General features: G+C 41.6%; 1 protein-coding gene across 4 annotated transcripts in view; it reads right to left on the bottom strand.

Annotated features, from left to right (window-relative positions):
- Positions 1-18,614, bottom strand: part of Sppl2a (signal peptide peptidase like 2A) — a 94,492-nt gene that overhangs the window by 2,133 nt on the left and 73,745 nt on the right. For 3 of the 4 annotated variants that reach the window (XM_069995419.1, XM_069995417.1, XM_069995416.1), the window contains 5 exons: positions 17,909-17,965; positions 17,662-17,715; positions 16,904-17,006; positions 13,658-13,732; positions 11,457-11,617 (listed from right to left, as the gene is read on the bottom strand). In XM_069995419.1, coding sequence (XP_069851520.1) covers positions 11,457-11,617; positions 13,658-13,732; positions 16,904-17,006; positions 17,662-17,715; positions 17,909-17,965 — 450 coding nt within the window. The remainder of the gene's footprint in view (positions 1-11,456; positions 11,618-13,657; positions 13,733-16,903; positions 17,007-17,661; positions 17,716-17,908; positions 17,966-18,614) is intronic. The other variant, XM_069995418.1, reaches the window with a different exon arrangement.

The raw sequence follows: 18,614 nt of genomic DNA, 5'->3' as shown, positions 1-18,614 counted from the left end.
GGGCCTTGCACATAGTAGGAACATACTGGTTCATTGACCTATATCCCCAGGTTCCCCCCCCCCCCTGCCCCACTCCCAGTCCTGGGGCTTGAACTCAGGGCCTAGGCACTGTCCCTGAGCTTCTTTTGCCCAAGGCTAGTGCTCTACCACTTGAACCACAGCGCCACTTCTGCCTTTTTCTGTTTATATTTTCAAACCCAGGGCTTCATGCCTGCTAGGTAAGCACTCTACCACTGAGCCACATTCCCAAAGCCACGCACCAGTGACTCACGCCTTAATCCTAGTTACTCAGGAGGCTGAGATCTGAGGATCATGGTTCAAAGCCAGCCCAGGCAGTAAAGTCCATGAGACTCTTATCTCCAATAAACCATCAGAAAACCAGAAGTGTGCTGTGGCTCAAGTGGTAGAGCATTTGCCTTGAGCTGAAGAGCTGAGGGACAGTGCCCAGGCCCAGAGTTCAAGCCCCACGTCCAAAAAAAAACAAAAAAAAACCACAACACAACACAAAAAAACAAACAAAAAACTGACTTGAAGTCAAATGATACCTGAAAACAAAAATCAAGAATATATTTCCTAGAGGCTATTTAAAAGACACCATCAGAGAACTGTTTTCACATGGTTACTTCTGTTCTGCCTTTATTCCCATTAAAAAAAATCTTTTCATTTTTGGAAAGAAGGGAAAAAAAATCTGCTTCAATACATTCAGTATTTTTATCACTCTTCAGATAAAATTACTTAAAAATAGAAAAAAGTATTTAGTGTCTTTGTACAATGATTGTCAAAGACTTTAAGATTAATGATTAAATTTCAGTATTAGGATGTACTTCTTCTCTTCTTTGTTAAAAATAGGAAATAAGAAGACTGACAAGAAGAATGTCTCTAATTTCATAAATAAGTTCTAAAAGCTTTAGGGTGGAATCACTCCAAATAGGATTATTGGATTTGCCAGACAAGAATGTATACAAACAGAAGCTTGCAGCTGACAACTGTCTCAATCCACGGAAACAACTTATAACAAAGCTCAAACCTGCTGAATGCTCCCCAAGTTCCAGTCAATTTTGTGGCCTATATTTGCCAAAGAACTCCTAGAGTAAGGAGTTCATGTTCATTGCTATTCTAGGAGAAAAGAACAAATTGGGGTGGGGACAGAGCTCAGTGATACAGTGTCTGCTGCTTTTCCCTTTTCCACCAGTACCCAGGGCTTGAACTCAAGGACTATGGCTGGTGTTCCAGCACTAATACCATGCATCCAGTCCAGTTTTTTGCTGGTTAATTGGAGATAGGATCTCAAAATTTTCTGCCTGGGCTGGCTTTGAATCATGACCCTCAGATATCAGCTTCCTTGAGTAGCTAGGATTATAGGCTGGTACCTAGATGATGCTCTAGCTTTGATCCCCAGTACTACAAAGATAAATTAAAGGTATAGGATTAAAAAATCTTAAGAGACTGAGATTCCCTTACATATGTTCAGACGGTGTGTGTTTTAAAAATAATTAGTAAATGCTAAATCAATACAGGTAGCCATTACTAAGCACTGAGTTACAAGAAAGGTAAGATGAATCTGCTGAACCATCAGAAGGAGAAGCACGTAAGACAGATTTAGGCCCCTTTCTTCGGATAGTTTTCAAGCTCTAGGGGTGGCAGCCTTGGAGAACAGGTGGTGGGAGAAACCCTGAAGAAATACATGCTTTGTGCTTTCCGAATTCCCAGGTAACTCACTGGCACTATAATCTACTTTCTAAATGTCTAAGTATATCCTTTTTTGCTGGTGATACAAAGATTTGAACTCAGAGCCTCGTGCTTGCTAGTCCAGCACTCCATCACTTCAGCCACAACCCTCCCCACCCCTTTTTTGATAGGGTCTTGAGTTTTGTTGAGGGTGGCTTTTAACTGCAACCCTCCTCGCTAAGCTTCCTAACTTTCAGCTGCAATTACAGATCTGGCTTGTTTCTTGAGATCAGGCTCTTGTTAACTTTTTGCCCAGGCTGTCCTCCAATTTTGATTTTCCCATCTTCACTTCCCAGGTAGCTGGGAAAAAACAATCATCATCTCTATTTCCCATTTACTTTTCTTCCTCCTCCTCTTTCCTCCTCCTCCTCCTCTTTTTTTTTTCAGTTGGTCATGGGGCTTGAACTCTGGGCCTGGGCGCTATCCCTCAGCTGTTCAGCTCAAGGCTAGCGCTCTACCACTTGAGCCACAGCACCACTGCTGGCTTTTTTCTTTTTGCTTATGTGGCTGAGGAATCAAACCCAGAGCCTCAGGCATGCAAGGCAAGCACTCTACCACTGAGCCACCTTCCCAGCCCTTTTTTTTTTTTTTTTTGTCGGTCCTAGGGCTTGAACTCTGGGCCTGGGTGTCCCTCAGTTCTTCAGCTCAAGGCTAGTGCTCACTTGAGCTGCAGTGGTTTTCTGGTGGTTTATTGGAGATAAGAGTTTCAAGGACTTTCCTGCCTGGGCAGCAAATAAATATCATTCATAAAATCACTGGTAAAACTGGTATACATTTTGATAATATTTGTAAATAAGGAATCTCATTCTGGAAAGGAAAAGAGGCCAGAGGTCAGATGTCCTCTGAAATTAGATCAGTTAGTCTGGCCTTTTCCCAATAACTGCTTATTGAGAATTGAACCCATCTCCAGAAAGAAGAATCTACTGCAACACTCATTAAAGTAGGTAAATGAAGTTGCTGATCCTCAAGAGAGTCATTTTAGTGGCTCTGAGTTCTGACTTGTCAGTTATGTCTTGTGACTTCTAAAAATAATTAGAAGTACTAGTGACATTTAACAAGGGCCACTGTCGATTAGACACCAACACACTGAAAACTTACTGTCCACCTACAGTAAAACAGCCCACTGCAAGGTTGAATAAATAATTCGACTCCACTGATTTAATAAAAGGGGAGAGATTTACGAGATGTGAAGAGAAACCAGAGTATTACACTGATCAGCACTACAAATGAAAAGATCCCTTAAAGCAATTTCTCTGGTTCCATATTTCTTTTCTTTTCTTTCTTTTTTTTTTTTTTGGGTACGGTCATGGGGCCTGAACTCTGGGCCTGGGCGCTGTCCCTCAGCTCTTCAGCTCAAGGCTAGCGCTCTACCACTTGAGGCACAACGCCACTTACGGCTTTTATTCTTTTTGCTTATGTGGTGCTGAGGAATCGAACCCAGGGCCTCAGGCATGAAAGGCAAGCGCTCTACCACTGAGCCACCTTCCCAGCCCTCTGGTTCCATAGTTCAAAGTAATTTTGATGATGATGATGATGATCATCATCATCATCATCACTGGGGGTGGTGCTGGTGGTACTAGGGATTGAATTTAGGACTGTATGCATGCTAGGTGGTCCACTTAAACCACACCTTTAGGGACTTTTTGTCTTGGTTATTTTTGAGGGAGGGTTTTACTTTATGCCTAGGTCAGCCTGTACTGTGGTACTCTCAGATGTGCTTCCATGCATCACTGGTGTGCACTACTGTGCCCAGCCAGTGTTTCCTTTGTAGCTGGGGTAACAGGTGTCCACCACTAGGCCCAGTCATTGGGTGAGATAGAAGCAGGAGAACTTTTATGGCAAGCTGGAGTTCAACTGCAACCCCCAAATCTCTGCCTCTCAATAGCTAGGATTATAAGCTTGAGCTACCATGCCTGGTTCTTTATTTACTCTACACTAATTAGAACTTAGACTTCAAGTAAAATCAAACAAAGACTGTAGCTTCTGAAGAAATACTGCCAAGGAGCTAGGAAGGTGGCTCAGTGGTAGAGTGCTTGCCTTACATGCATGAGGCCCTGGGTTTGATTCCTCAGCACCATATAAGCAGAAAAGTGCAGAAGTAGTGCTGTGGCTCAAGTGTTAGAGTGCTAGCCTTGAGCTGAAGAGCTGAGGGACAGTGCCCAGGCTCAGAGTTCAGGCCCCATGACCAACAACAACAACACAAATACTGCATAACTACCCTTAGGTTATAGAAAGTAAATTTTAATTAAGATTTCCAAATTAGGGCTGGGAATGTGGCTTAATGGTAGAGTGCTTGCCTAGCATGCATGAAGCCCTGGATTTGGTTTTGCAGTACCACATAAGCAAAAAAAGCTGAAGTGGCTGGGCTGAGAAGGTGGCTCAGTGGTAGAGTGCTTGCCTCACATGCATGAGGTCCTGGGTTCGATTTCTCAGCACCACATAAGCAGAAAAAGCCAGAAGTGGCGCTGTGGCTCCAGTGGTAGAGTGCTAGCCTTGAGCTGAAGAGCTGAGGGACGGCGCCCAGGCCCAGAGTTCAGGCCCATGACGGGCAAAAAAAAAAAAAAAAAAAAGCTGAAGTTCCACTGTGGCTCAAGTGGTAGAGTGTTAGCCTTGAGCAAAAGGAGCTCAGAGACAGTGTCCAGGCCATGAGTTCAAGGCTGAGAACTGACAACAACAATAAAAACAACAATAAAAAGATTTCCAACTTAGTATTATTTTAGTAAAATGATATAGAAATGCTGCTTCTTTCTTTTCTTTCTTTCTTTCTTCTTCTTTTTTTTTTTTGCCTGGGCACTGTCTCTGAGCTCTTTTGCTCAAGAAATGCTGCTTCTGGAAGTGGTACTGTGGCTCAAGTGGTAGAGCGCTCACCTTAAGCTGAAGAGCTGAGGGACAGCGCCCAGGCCCAGAGTTCAAATAAAAAAAATAAAAAAAATAAAATAAATTCTATCCCTCCTGGAGGTGAAAGCAGGGGGATTTTGAGTTTGAGGACAGATTGGGTAAAAGGTAGTGAAAAATAAAAACAAAATAAAAATAAAAACAAAATGGCTCCGGGTGAAGCTCAAGTGATAGAGTGCTTGCCTAGCAGATTTAAAGCCCTGGATTCAATCTCCAGGAGAGGAAGAAAAGAAGAAAGGGGGTGGGGAGGATTGGGAGGTAGGCTGGGGGAGGATGGGAAGGGATGGAAAGGGGAAACTAAGCAGGAGGCTACAATGCTTGATAAGAAATGTACTCATTATCTTGCCCATGTAATTGTAACCCCTCTGTACAGTATTTTCACAATAAAATAAATAAATGAAGGAAAGGAGTGAGGAAGGGAAGAAGGGACAAAGGGAGGGAGGGAGGGAGGGAAGGGAGGAAAAGAAGGAAAAAGGGAGGGGGGAAAGATTAAGGGAAAGAAGGGAGGAAGAAGGACTGTCAGGACAACTTGAGTTTTAGAGAAACTTTAAATCTCTCCAGGATTGGGATGCAGCTGTAGTCACACAAGGCCCTGGTTCAGCCCTGGAAATAGAGTAATGAATGGATGGGGGTGGGGTGAGCAGATGCTCACCCTGCAGTGGAAAGTCCTGCTTTTTTTTTTTTTTTTTTTGGTTGGTCGTGGGGCTTGAACTCTGGGCCTGGGCGCTGTCCCTCAGCTCTTCAGCTCAAGGCGAGCGCTCTACCACTTGAGCTACAGCGCCACTTCCGGTTATCTGGTGGTTTATTGGAGATAGGACTCTCACAGTCTCTCCTGCCCGGGCTGGCTTGGAACCACGATCCTCAGATCTCAGCCTCCTGAGTAGCTAGGATTACAGGCGTGAGCCACCAGCGCCCAGCCTGCTTTTTTTTAAACTATAGGTTGAGTACTTCTTATAGGAAATGCTCAAGATATTGATATTTTGAGGGGGAAGGATGGCATATGTGCCTATATACACACAATGACGTATCTTAGAGATGGATGCGAGCCCCATACACAGTTCATTTGTTTCATATGCACAGAGTCATGGGGGTCATTTTACACAGTCTTTTTAGGAGATTTCAGCACAAGAAGTCAGCTATGGAATTTTCTAGTTGTGGACTGTTGATACCCCAAAAGCCTCAGTTTTAGGCATTTGGGATTTGTATTTTTAGATTAGGGATGCTCAAGACATAACCACTATCCTTGCATTCAACTCAATTATTTGGTGTTAGAATGATCACATGATTAATAGCACAAGCACATTTGCTAGTCACCTTAGATTTTTAACTTGATTTTATGTTACTAATTTTGTCTTTGGTTAGTTCAAAACAGGAACAAAATTTTTGGTACTTACAAAAAATGATAGTATGTAAAGATTGTAGAGACACTTAGTCTAATGTTCTAAAAGTATGTCATTAAAAATTGTATGTAATGTTGGGCATAGTGAGGCACATCTGTAATCCAAGTTACTTTGGAGGCAGAAACAGGAGGATCAAGGTTCAAGGCCAGACAGAGCAAAAGTCAGGGACACTCTATCTCAAGAACAAACCATGCGTAAGGTGGCTCATTCCTGCAAATTCAGCTACTCAGGAGTTGGAGGGAAAGGGAATGATGTATGTGATCCAAAGCAAAGTTAGCAAAAGACCCTATTTGAAAAGCAAACTAAAAGCAAAAGAAATGGGGTATGTGGCACAAGTGGTAAAGAACCCGCTTAGTAAGCAGAAGGCTGAAACACAACCAGGAAGTTCATACACACATATACCAAACAGACGAAAGGGCAACAGATTAAGGATTAAACATTATACCTGCCTTTTTTTTCTTTTTTCTTTCTTTCTTTTTTTTTTTTAATATTTCCCATACTTTTACTCTATACTTTTTTTTTTTGGTCGGTTGTGGGGCTTGAACTCTGGACTTAGGCTCTGTCCCTGTGCTTAAGCCACAGTGCCACTTCCCTTTTTTCTTTTTTTTGCCTGTCCTGGGCCTTGAACTCTGGGTCTGGGCAGCAGTGGCCCTGAGTTCTTTTGGCTCAAGGCTAGCATTTGACCACTTGAGCCACAGCACTGCTACAGGCTTTTTCAGTGATTAACTGGAGATAAGAGTCTCACAGACTTTCCTACTGGAGCTGGCTTTGGACCACTATCCTCAGATCTTAGCAATCTAAGTAGCTAAGATTACAGGCGTGAGCCATCAACACCTGGCTATACAGTTGCCTTTTTTTTTTTTTGTCATGGGGCTTGAACTCTGAACTCTGGGCCTGGGCTCTGTCCCTCAGCTCTTCAGCTCAAGGCTAGAGCCCTACCACTTGAGCCACAGAGCCACTTCCAGCTTTTTCTGTTTATGTGATGCTAAAGAATCGAACCCAGGGCCTCATGCAAGTGAGGCACAAGCACTCTACCACTGAGCCACCTTCCCAGCCCCTATAGTTGCTTTTTTAACTGAGCATTTCTGGTATGTAAAATACTGTTAGAAGCACTGTATGGTCTTCGCCAGAGGCGCTCACAACATAGTGAAGAGACAAGAGATATACCTACACTGCAGGGAGGTTAAGTATATCAAGTACAAAGCCTTAAAAATAGAGGGAAAGGTGACCCTGACCTCAAATAGATGACTTAGTCTTTTCTAATTCATGGTCATCTGTCTGCAGATGGCAGGTTTTAGTTGGGAGAAATATGAGATACTATAGAAACAGAGATGAACAAAGCTTTGGAGAAGAGGAGGTTGGGGGTGAGGAGGGAATTGATTACACTGAGCCTAGGAGCCAGAGCTGATGTAGCTGGGGCCCACGCTGGGACCACACCAATCTCCCTCTGCTCAACCAGGCTTTTGCGGTTCTTTATTTCACTTTAAAAGACTCTGCCTTGTTTATCTGATTTGAACATCTACCGCCTCACTTACTGAGAGGCTTGGGCTAACCCATCACTATGGATTACTTGTTCTCCTACTTGCCTACTGAGCCAACCACAATTTATGGCTGAGGAGACAGAGTCCTTAAGGATTTATTAATTTACCAGAAGTGATGCTGAAGACCATTAATATACTGTCCTTACAAATAGTCACATTCAAGCTCAATGAACTTGGACACACAAGGCTGGTCTTAACCAATGAGAAATTTTCTTTTCTACATGGCAAGGGAAGATATTACTTTTTGTGTGAAGACATTACTTATATAGCTTTCAAAAATGTTAGTCTTCTGTCAAAAGAGACTCGATAATTTTTAGTATTCTACAACTAAATGATCTACAATTTCAACAGCTTTCCCATTTTATATTTGCAGTTTGGTACACAATGGAAGAAGTGGTTGAGTCTAAACAAATAGCCTAAACAAAGAGACTACATCTCTGCATTTGTTCTTTCAGAAATTAATTAAGGTAAATATTCAAATAAATGTACTAGACTTTTACCAAAATTCAAATTTTGGAATTTTTTTAAATCCAAACCAGGAAAATGAACATCTAAAGAACTTGAAAGTGACAACCAAACCAGCAAATGACAACAAACAAAAATCCCACCCCTTACAAAAATGGTAACAAATACAGTGCTGAGGATAAAATGTGGAAGGCACTTTTCTAACCAGTATGTATATGGTACCATATTTAATTATTAACAACAACATTAGCCATTTTCTGAAGTAGGTTAGTTATCCCATTTTAATGGAGGAAACCAGGATACCAAGAAGCTAAGTAACTTGCCCAAGGCCATACAGCTGTGAGGATCACAATCAGAATTAGTAGTCTGGCAACAGACTCCATGTTCTGAGTATCTTATGTAATGCGCTTATGATAATACACTGCAAAAGTGACAGGTTTACAAGCAAAGCAACGAAGAGTTCCGATACTTTTAAATTTTGCCAGGATCAGAGCCTTGCTACTTTGGTATGTGCTGAAGTCCCCAAACCTGCCTCTGGAGCTTTGTGTCCTGCCTCTGCTTTGTGTCCAGCTGCTGCAAGTTTTCCTTTCATAGGTAGCTGCTGCGAAGCAGAATGATTTGTTAAGATCATAATTTTTAAGAATGAAACGTAGACAAAGCATCTGCTCATAAGGGATACAGATACATCCCTCAGCCTTAGTACAAAAAAATTAAAGTTAAAAAAAAAGAAAGTCAGGTACAGTAATTGTACAGTTATTGTAATCCTAGCTACTTGGGAGGCAGAGATTGGGAGATCTCACATTAAGAGTACCTCAGGCTTAAAAAAAAAAGTTCATGAGACTCCATTTTAACCAATGGCTAGGCGCCACGTCACATACCTATCACCTCAGCAATGTAGGAAAGTACAAATAGGAGGACTACAGTCCTAGATGGTCCAGACATAAAACAATCCTATCTAGAAAATATCCAACCCAAAAGGAGTTGACAGAGTGGCTAGATTGATACAGGGTAATTATCTAAAAAGTGCAAAGCCAAGTCCAAAAGCCATACTGGAGGAAAAATTATTAAAATGAAGAGCCATTTGGGGATATAACATTTAAATGGTGACACTAGCGTGTATAACCTATTTTAAAAGTCTGTACTTGGCTGGATGCTGGTGGCTCATGCCTATAATCCTAGCTATTCAGAAGGCTGAGATCTGAGGATCACAGTTCAAAGCCAGCGTAGGCAGGAAAGGCCGAGAGACTCTTATCTCCAATAAACCACTAGAAAACTAGAAGTGGCACTCTGGCTCAAGCAGTAGAGTGCTCGCCTTGAGCTGAAGAGCTGAGGGACAGCACCCAGGCCCAGAGTTCAAGCCCCATGAATGACAAAAAAAAACAAAAAACAAACTGCACTAGCATGTGGGAGGCCTTGGGTTTGATCCTTAGTACGAAAAGCAAAAAACAAAACAAAAAAAACAGGGCTGGGGCTGGGAAGGTGGCTCAGTGGTAGAGCACTTGCCTTGCATCTCGAGGCCCTGGGTATGATTCCTCAGCACCACATAAGAAAAAAGCCGGAAGTGGCACTGTGGCTCAAGTGGTAGAGTGCTAACCTTGAGCTGAAGAGCTGAGGGACAGTGCCCAGGCCCAGGGTTCAGGCCCCACGACCGGACTCAAAAAAAAAAAAAAAAACAGGGCTGGGAAGTTGGCTCAGTGGTAGAGTGCTTGCCTCACATGCATGAGGCCCTGGGTTCAATTCCTCAGCACCATATAAATGGGAAAAACCAGAAGAGGTGCTGTGGCTCAAATGGTAGAGCGCTAGCCTTGAGCTGAAGAGCTGAGGAACAGTGCCCAGGCCCAGAGTCCAAGCCCCATGACTAACCAAAACAAAACAAAACAGAAAACCCCCCCAATTTCTGTGGATGTCACTTCTGTGGTAAAGTTAAAAGCTCTATTACTAGTTCTCTCAAGGACTTTGTGGCAATAAACAAATTCTCCACTTACTAAGAGAAGTTCAGACAACAGCATCATAAGATAGGTAAAGTAGGTATTGTTATTTTATCCAAATCTTAAAGAAATTGCAAGACTTATCAGAAAGAAACTTAAATCAATGCTTTTTTCCAATAGTAGGTTGTAATGTAATACATTAACCACCAATTCTTGATAAATAATAATAAAGTCAGTTCCGACCAACCTCAAGATGGACGTGAACAGTTTTTCTAGTAATAGATTTGCAACCACCCACTGGCAGTGCCTCTCTCTGTGAGCACTGACATGCACATGTGAGCGAGAGGGAGGGAGGGTAATTTGCTGTCACTGGGCAAAGCAGAGATAATACCCAACCAAGTCCCTGCACAAAGGGGGTGGATGCCATGGTCCTGATCTCAGCAGACACAGGTTTCCAACCCTCCTGGTTGCAATGCAAGTAGCTTTTATGGGAATACCAAAAACACTTAGGAAAAGAACAAAGTGATTCACAGACCTCTGTGAAGCAAGAATTAAAACAAGCCAGGTTCTAAGTCGGGCACTGGTGGCTCATGCCTGTAATCCTAGCTACTCAGGAGGCTGAGATCTGAGGATTGCGGTTCAAAGCCAGCCCGGCAGGAAAGTCCCTGAGACTCTTATCTCCAATAAACCACTAGAAAAACCAGAAGTGGCACTGTGACTCAAGAGGTGAGCGCTCGCCTTGAGCTGAAGAGCACAGGGATAGCACCCAAGCCCAGAGTTCAAGCCCCAAGACCGATCAAAAAACAAAAAAACAAAACAAGTTCAGGTTCTGAACTTATGCTTTCCTTGTTTTAAAGAAAGTCTTATTTTTTTTTTTTTTTTGGGTCCGGTCATGGGGCCTGAACTCTGGGCCTGGGCGCTGTCCCTCAGCTCTTCAGCTCAAGGCTAGTACTCTACCACTTGAGCTACAGTGCCACTTCCGGCTTTTTTTTCTTTTTGCTTATGTGGTGCTGAGGAATTGAACCCAGGGCCTTGAGCATGCAAGACGAGTGCTCTACCACTGAGCCACCTTCCCAGCCCCTTAAAGAAAGGCCAATTTTGACCCATTTAAATCTGAAATGAGTGCCCATTCAAGTAACATTGGAATGCTGGAGAAAACGTATGTATTTTCGAATCCTTAGGACTGTTACTATAAACATAATGTCAGCCTCAGTATTTATTTGAAAAAGTGTCATGCAATTTACTTTTATGAGGATTTGAGAAACACGTGTTGAAATGTTTTCCCCATGTCCCCTTCCCCTCCACTGTGTGCTATCTCCACTTAGCAAGCTTTTGGCACTAGATTCTATTTATAGACTGCAGCCCAAAGTGAGGGGACACTGAATAAGAGGATAGTAGTGAAAAAGACAGACTTACAGGAAGTTTTTTGGTATATTACTATATTATACATATAGACTCTTTCCAGCCCAACTCATGAATTATGAAGTGCAAGCACATACCTGATAGTTGCTACCTTTCCAGAACTTTTTCATTTCCTTACGTCTCCAAGCAACAGTGGAGGCAGTAATAAGTGTGCAAGGTACCAAGTAGAGGAGGGCAGGCTGCCCCTCGTTCATCAGCACCAGAACAACAAACGTAAGTATCATGCCAATGGCATAGGCTGCAGGAAGAGCACCAGGTGTCAGTCACTGCTGCATGCTACAGAGTGGATCTGCCCTCCCCCATCACCTATTGGTTTCAAGTGTTTCCCATAACCCTTTTGCCATAAGAATTCATGTCATAATTTCATTACTTTTCTAGACAGTAAATAGAGCTATATTCTATGAACTTCTGACAAATTTGGAAACTTTCAACCTAATAATTACCTAAGAGATAAATTTTAAAATATAATTCTATCAAACCAGGTGGTGGTGGCTCATGCCTGTAAGCCTAGCTACTCAGAAGACTGAATTCTGAGGATCTCAGTTCAAAGCCAGCCCAGGCAGGAAAGTCTGTAAGACTCTTATCTCCAATTAATCACCAGAAAACCAGAACTGGTGCTGTAGCTCAAAGTAGGAGAGTGTTGTTAGCCTTGAGCAAAGGAGCTCAGGGACAGTGCCCAGGCCTAGAGTTCAAGTCCCACAACCAACCTATATATAAATAAATAAATATTTATTTATTTCTATTATTATTAGTACAGAGGGGCTACCATTTCATAAGTCGGGTAATGAGTACATTTTTGGGGTGGGTGGTTTGAACTTGGGCTTGGATACTGTCCCTGAGTTCATTTTGCTCAAAGCTAGTACTCTACCACTTTAAGCCACAGTGCTACTTCTGGTTTCCTGGTGGTTAATTGGAGATAAGAGTCTCACAGACTTTCCTGCCCAGCTTGGCTTTGAACCACAATCCTCAAATCTCAGCCTCCTGAGTAGCTAGGATTACGGGCGTGAGCCACCAGTGCCTGGTAATGAGTATATTTCCTTTTTGGATAATGTCACCCCTTCTTTTGCTTTTTCCCCCCTCCTGTTCCTGCCCACAAGCAATTTTTTTTAAGTTATCAATTACCTGTTACTATTAGGGATATTAAAGTGTTCCACCAAGGTTGAGAACTTTATGCCTAGGATCCCCTGCTCTTTGCCTCCCATGTAACTAGGATTACAGGCTTTATCTACTGTGTCTAGTCCTAATATACATTTCTGATGTGAGGAGTTAACTCCATTGGGGACTTGCTAGAATATATAAAAAGTGGCTTCCCATGCAGGCATTTATCTATACATACAGAGCTTTAGTGTACAAATTTTCAGGTATTCACTTGAGATGTACAGAATTAGTAGAGTATTTTTTGATTACTTTCTGTTATTAACTCTGTTTTCAGTAATAGAGGTTTAGGTGACAACAATCTCTCGCTTTTTTTTGTCAGCCGTAGGGCTTGAACTCTGGGCTTGGGCGCTGTCCCTGCGCTCTTCAGCCCAAGGCGAGCATTGTACTGCTTGAGTCACAGCGCCACTTCCGGTTTTCTTGTGGTTTATTGGAGATAAGAGTCTCATGAACTTTCCTGCCGCGATCCTCAGATCTCAGCCTCCTGAGTAGCTAGGAATACAGGCATGAGCCACCGGCACCTGGCTCAATTTCTCTCTTCCTAGGTAAGATGTTATTGTGCCATAAATTCATTTATATAAAAACAAAGCTATTGTAAAAAATCAAGTAAGATACCATTTACTGACTACTTACACGCCAAATGATTTAACATACATCATATGGAGAACTTAATCTTTTATTTCACACTTAGTTTCTTTTTTTTTTTTTTAAATGTTGTTCCTAAGCTTGAACTCAGGGCCTGGGAGATTTAAGACTGACATATTATCACTTGAGCTACAGCTCCATTTCAAGCTTGAGCTCGTGCTTGCGCTTGCGCTCTCTCTCTCTCTCTCAGTTAATTGGAGAGAAAAGTTTCATAGACTTTCTTGCCTAGGCTGGCTTCAAACCATGATCTTTAGATCTCAGCCTCCTGAGCAGTTAGGGTTATGGGCGTGAGCCACTGGAATTCAGCTCCCTAATTTCCCTTTTAAACCTCTAAAAGATTGTTAACTTATTCCCTTCTGATGTAAAAATGTGAAATTAATTTATGATGAATAATTACAATCCAAGACCCTTTAAGACCTCATCACTTCCTTTAGACAACACATTCAAACTAACAAAAAAAAAAAACACAAAAGTTTACCAACTATGGATGAAATATAGTATACAGAAGAACCAGTCTGAACATCAAATCTTCTGCAGTATGCAACCAACAGACCTTAAAAGAAAAGCAACTCCACATTATTTTCTTAAAACAGCAGCAACATAAATTAAACTGTTCACTATATTAGAGTATATGTTACATTGTAACTTTTTAAAATTATGAGATCATAAAAAATACTTAACGTTGGGCACTGGTGGCTCACGCCTGTAATCCTAGCTACTCAGGAGGCTGAGTTCTAAAGATCAAGGTTCAAAGCCAGCTGAGGCAGGAAAGTCTGTGAGACTCTTCTCTCCAATAAATTAACAACAAAGTCAGAAGTGCAACTGTGGCTCAAGTGGTAGAATGCTAGCCTTGAGCAGAAGCATCTGCTTGGGGACAGCACCCAGGTCCTGAGTTCAAGCCCCAGGCCCAGCACCAACAAAAACAAAACAACAAAAAAAAAACTCTGACAAGTTTTACATGCTAACTTTAATATTATCCTACTGTATTTTTAAATATTCCCCCCAAACTATTAAATAGTGTTTAAGTTTTTTAAATAACACATTTAAAACATATTGAGTCAAGGGGCTGGGAAGGTGGCTCAGCGGTAGAGCGCTCGCCTTGCATGCATGAGGCCCTGGGTTCGATTCCTCAGCACCACATAAGCAAAAAGAAAAAAGCCAGAAGTGGCGCTGTGGCTCAAGTGGTATAGCGCTAGCCTTGAGCTGAAGAGCTGAGGGACAGTGCCCAGGCCCAGAGTTCAGGCCCCATGACCAGACCCCCCCCCAAAAAAAACATATTGAGTCAAATATACACATATATATATATGTATATATGTATACACACACACACACACACACACACACACACACATATGGGACTCACACCTGTAACCTCAGCTACTCTAAAGCTGGGAATCAGGAGAATCATGGTTGGGGGCTAGCCTGGACAAAAGTGAGAAGCCTCCCCCCACATCTCAACAAATAAGCAAAGCATAGTGATATATACCTGTCATTCCAGCTATGTAGGAGACCATAGGGGAAACACGGTCCCAGGCCAGCCTGGGCAAAAACATGGGAGCTATCTGAAAACTAAAATAAAAAGGGCAGGAGGTATGACTTGCCTATTAAGCATGAGGCCCTAAGTACCACAAAGAAAATAATAACCAACCCTGTCTAAACAAACAAGACAGGGATGGTACCTGGGCCCTGAGTTCAGGCCCCAGTATTAGCACACACAAAAAATAAATGAACAATTTACTATATTTACAAGTTGTTTGAATTAATTCTGGTCTGTATATAATAAAGTAAGTTCTGTTATTTTTTTACATTTTTTGATGTTTACATTTCCATTTTTAAAAAATGTACCCTTTCCCTACAATCAAAATTTAGCTCTTAGAAGTGGAGGATGTAGTTCAAATGGTAGAACCTAGACTTGGGAGTGAAAAAGCCAAGGCAGTGCTCAAGGTCCCAAGTTCAAGCCCCAGTACTTGTGCATGTGCACACATGCACACACACAGTACTGCCAAATTTATCTCTTAGTGTCTCATGTATAGTCAATAACTCAGTGAAACATATTTAAGACCTTTGACCAGTTCTATGCCAAGGATTATGTACAAGGTCTTAAGGAACATTCAACATGACACTGGTAAAATCAAGGACAAATTTGATGAAGCACAGGGATCACTAAGGTACTTGGCCGAATTCTTTTGCTGCCTTACAAGTAACTTGGAGATTCACTGAACTAAGTAGTGGACTTTGTCATGCCAACTCACAAGAGAACACTGTTCACTCTCTCTTTAGGTAAATATAGAAAGGCTTTCACAGAAAAGCCAGGATTCCTCATCATCAACAGGCAGTCAGTGATAGGGAGCCAACAGGACAAGTGCTCAGTTGACAAAAAAAAATATTATTAACTACTCTGTGTGTGTGTGTGTGTGTGTGTGTGTGTGTGTGTGTGTGTGTGTGTGTGAGAGAGAGAGAGAGAGAGAGAGAGAGAGAGAGAGAGAGAGAGAGAGAGAGAGAGAGAGAGAGAGAGATATTTTGAGATAAGGTCTCACTAGTTGCCTGTAGCCAGCCTCAAACTCTTGATCATGCTGCCTCAGCTTCCCAAGTGCTAAGATTACAGCTGTGCGCCACGATGCCCAGCTAATTACTTTCAAAAATTTTATTATTTCTTATGAACATAACCTCAAGATTTTCTTGCCTTCATAATAAAAGATGAAACTTAGAACTGGATTACTTGGTCTTTTCTCTTGCTATTTTCCCCCACTTCAAAATGCCAGCATTCACTTTACTAAGCACAGTTTTCTTGGTAGTTTCAGCTTTTTTTCCAGAAAGTCACCTTAATGTGCCACCACAGCCAATCTGCTTCCAGCCCCTGGGCATACAGAGTTCTTGCCCTTATTGCCCTTCATGGGGTTAATGTTGGCCACTGTTCTTATGCAAAGTCTGAGTTGTTTTTACCATTGGTGACTATGTCTGTGGAGTGGCTATGGGCACAGAAAGCTAAACAACACTGTTACTTGTCTGGGGGCTGGGAAGGTGCCTTGCATGCATGAGGCCCTGGGTTCAATTCCTCAGCACCACATAAGGAAAAAGAAAAAAGCCGGATGTGGCACTGTGGCTCAAGTGGTAGAGCACTAGCCTTGAGCTGAAGAGCTGAGGGACAGCGCCCAAGCCCAGAGTTCAGGCCCCACGACCGAAACCCCCCAAAAAACATTGTTACTTGTCTGGGATTAAGTTTGCGCAATAGGTCACCCAGTGAGGAAAATAAGCCAGATCTGAAGGAACTACCAGGAGAAAGTGGTCCTACAGACTGACTCGGTATTATAGAGCCATCCAAGCTTGTGCCTAGTATCTCCTCTTGAACTCGACTTTGCTAACATCCCTAAAACACTTCCTAAAATAAATACCACCATAAAACTGAATAAGCACCATATTCCTGGCATTATTATCTTCAACTTCAAAAGAGTGACAAAAATATACTTCTCTGAAGAAGAAGACTAAACTGATTCTACCTGTTTCCTTTTAGACACCTTTTGAACCATCATCAATTTTGCTTGGGTTGTTGCCTATTGGGCCTTATCCTGTACTGCTCAAAATGGTTTTCACTTTTTTTTATCTTTGTCACTGATCAGCTCTGATGACATCCAGAAATACACAATATAGAGTAGGCAACTTTTCACAAACATGGTACATTTTAAACCATCAGAATATTTTTACCAAACTTGTGAAAGCCACTTACCAGGTACAATAATGTCTCCAAAACCCAATAATGAAACAGGCAAGAGGCACACATTCATTACTGAGAAATAGATCAGTTTTGGTACCCTGATAACTACTGGTAACTGTAAAATAAGAAGGGGGAGAGGAAAAGGTCACCAATAAAACTCTTTTCAAGTTTCTTTTAGAAAGGAAAGAACTAACAGAATAATGGTGAGAAAATTTTAAACTGACATTTAACAAAAAAAACAACCTTGAAATCAGAGATCATAGACTAGACAATACACGAACACACTACATATACAGAAAGATTGACAGAAATAGATATGTAATTTTGGTAAAATGAAACCCTTGTAGGAGTAATAGTATTAATTCATCTACTATCCCCATATCTAACCTTTAAGGTTTTGTTTTTTTTTTTTTACTTTTTATCAACAATAGGACTCAGACCTTGAATTTTTTATTTTTTTATTTTTTGTTGGTCATGGGGCTTGAACTCTGGGCCTGGGCGCTGTCCCTCAGCTCTTCAGCTCAAGGGGAGCACTCTACCACTTGAGCTACAGCACCACTTCCGATTTTCTGGTGGTTTATTGGCTGCCTGGGCTGGCTTTGAACCGTGATCCTCAGATCTCAGCCTCCTGAGTAGCTAGGATTACAGGCGTGAACCACCAGCGCCCGGCAATTTTTTTTAAAAATCAAGATTGTTTTCCCCAAAGAAGAGTCTTGCCTCAGAGGGTATGTTTTAAAGTCCAATGAATATATCTGAAATACAATCCTTACTTTCTCATGGGGAGCTGAGGGCTGAGCAGTGGCTTCCACAAAGTTTCCATCATTCTAGGATGAAACCCAAGTCAATAGGTATTTAATAATTTAGAATAACTATGAAAAGGGCTATATTTTTGAGAAATAAGTTGTACAATACCTTAACATGCACTACATGATCAATGGATTACATAAGAAGGCAACATTATGAACTGGATACACTACATACACTGGGCAGCCATTTCTGTCTTACTGCCATCCCTACCTTTTCTGTGTTTCCAAAAGGTCCAGCTGCAAGTTCAACCATAATACTCTCACCATTCTAAAATTGAGGAGGAAGAAGAAAGACATTATATAGTCATCTGACTAGAACAGTCTGCCACTATTTAGAATGATATAAAGCCCATTACGTCTTATTTTCATCCTCATTTTCTGTAGATGGCAAAAATCGAAACTGTCTAAAACCTAACACATGGTTTCACTTTAGCAGAGCTCAGAAATCAGAAACGGACAAATCACAGATCACTAAATGCACTAAATGCATAGATCACTAAAGTGTACCTTGAGCTTTGTATTATACTGACATAGTAAATCTAACATTTATAATGGATTATATGTTTCAAATATTTTCAAATATTTATTATGCAGTATTATGGTTCCTAGTCATTTTAAACAATGTCAGAGAAGAAGGATATACTAAAATCTTTTAAATTTAGCTTTGTAACTTTATTTGAATAAATATACATAGGGCCTGGCTACTCACTACAATAATAGGACAATGAAAGCAGATATGAGAAGACTCAACTCCATACAGAATCAGTGATGTATTCCTTGTCTGACTCCTGCCCAACTTCAGCCCAGCCATTCTATGTTCCAAACAAAACATTGACCTTCCTGCAATTCCCTCTGAGTCTGATGAAGTCTTTTGTGGGTCATGTAAGGAATTTATTAAAATGTTATCTCCTGCAAGT

This window comes from Dipodomys merriami, unplaced genomic scaffold (assembly GCF_024711535.1).
Source record: "Dipodomys merriami isolate MVZ:Mamm:240054 unplaced genomic scaffold, mDipMer1.0.p SCAF_48, whole genome shotgun sequence".
Taxonomy (NCBI): Eukaryota; Metazoa; Chordata; class Mammalia; order Rodentia; family Heteromyidae; genus Dipodomys; species Dipodomys merriami.
Note: the sequence above shows the minus strand (reverse complement) of the source record. Positions and strands in the feature narration are given on the sequence as shown.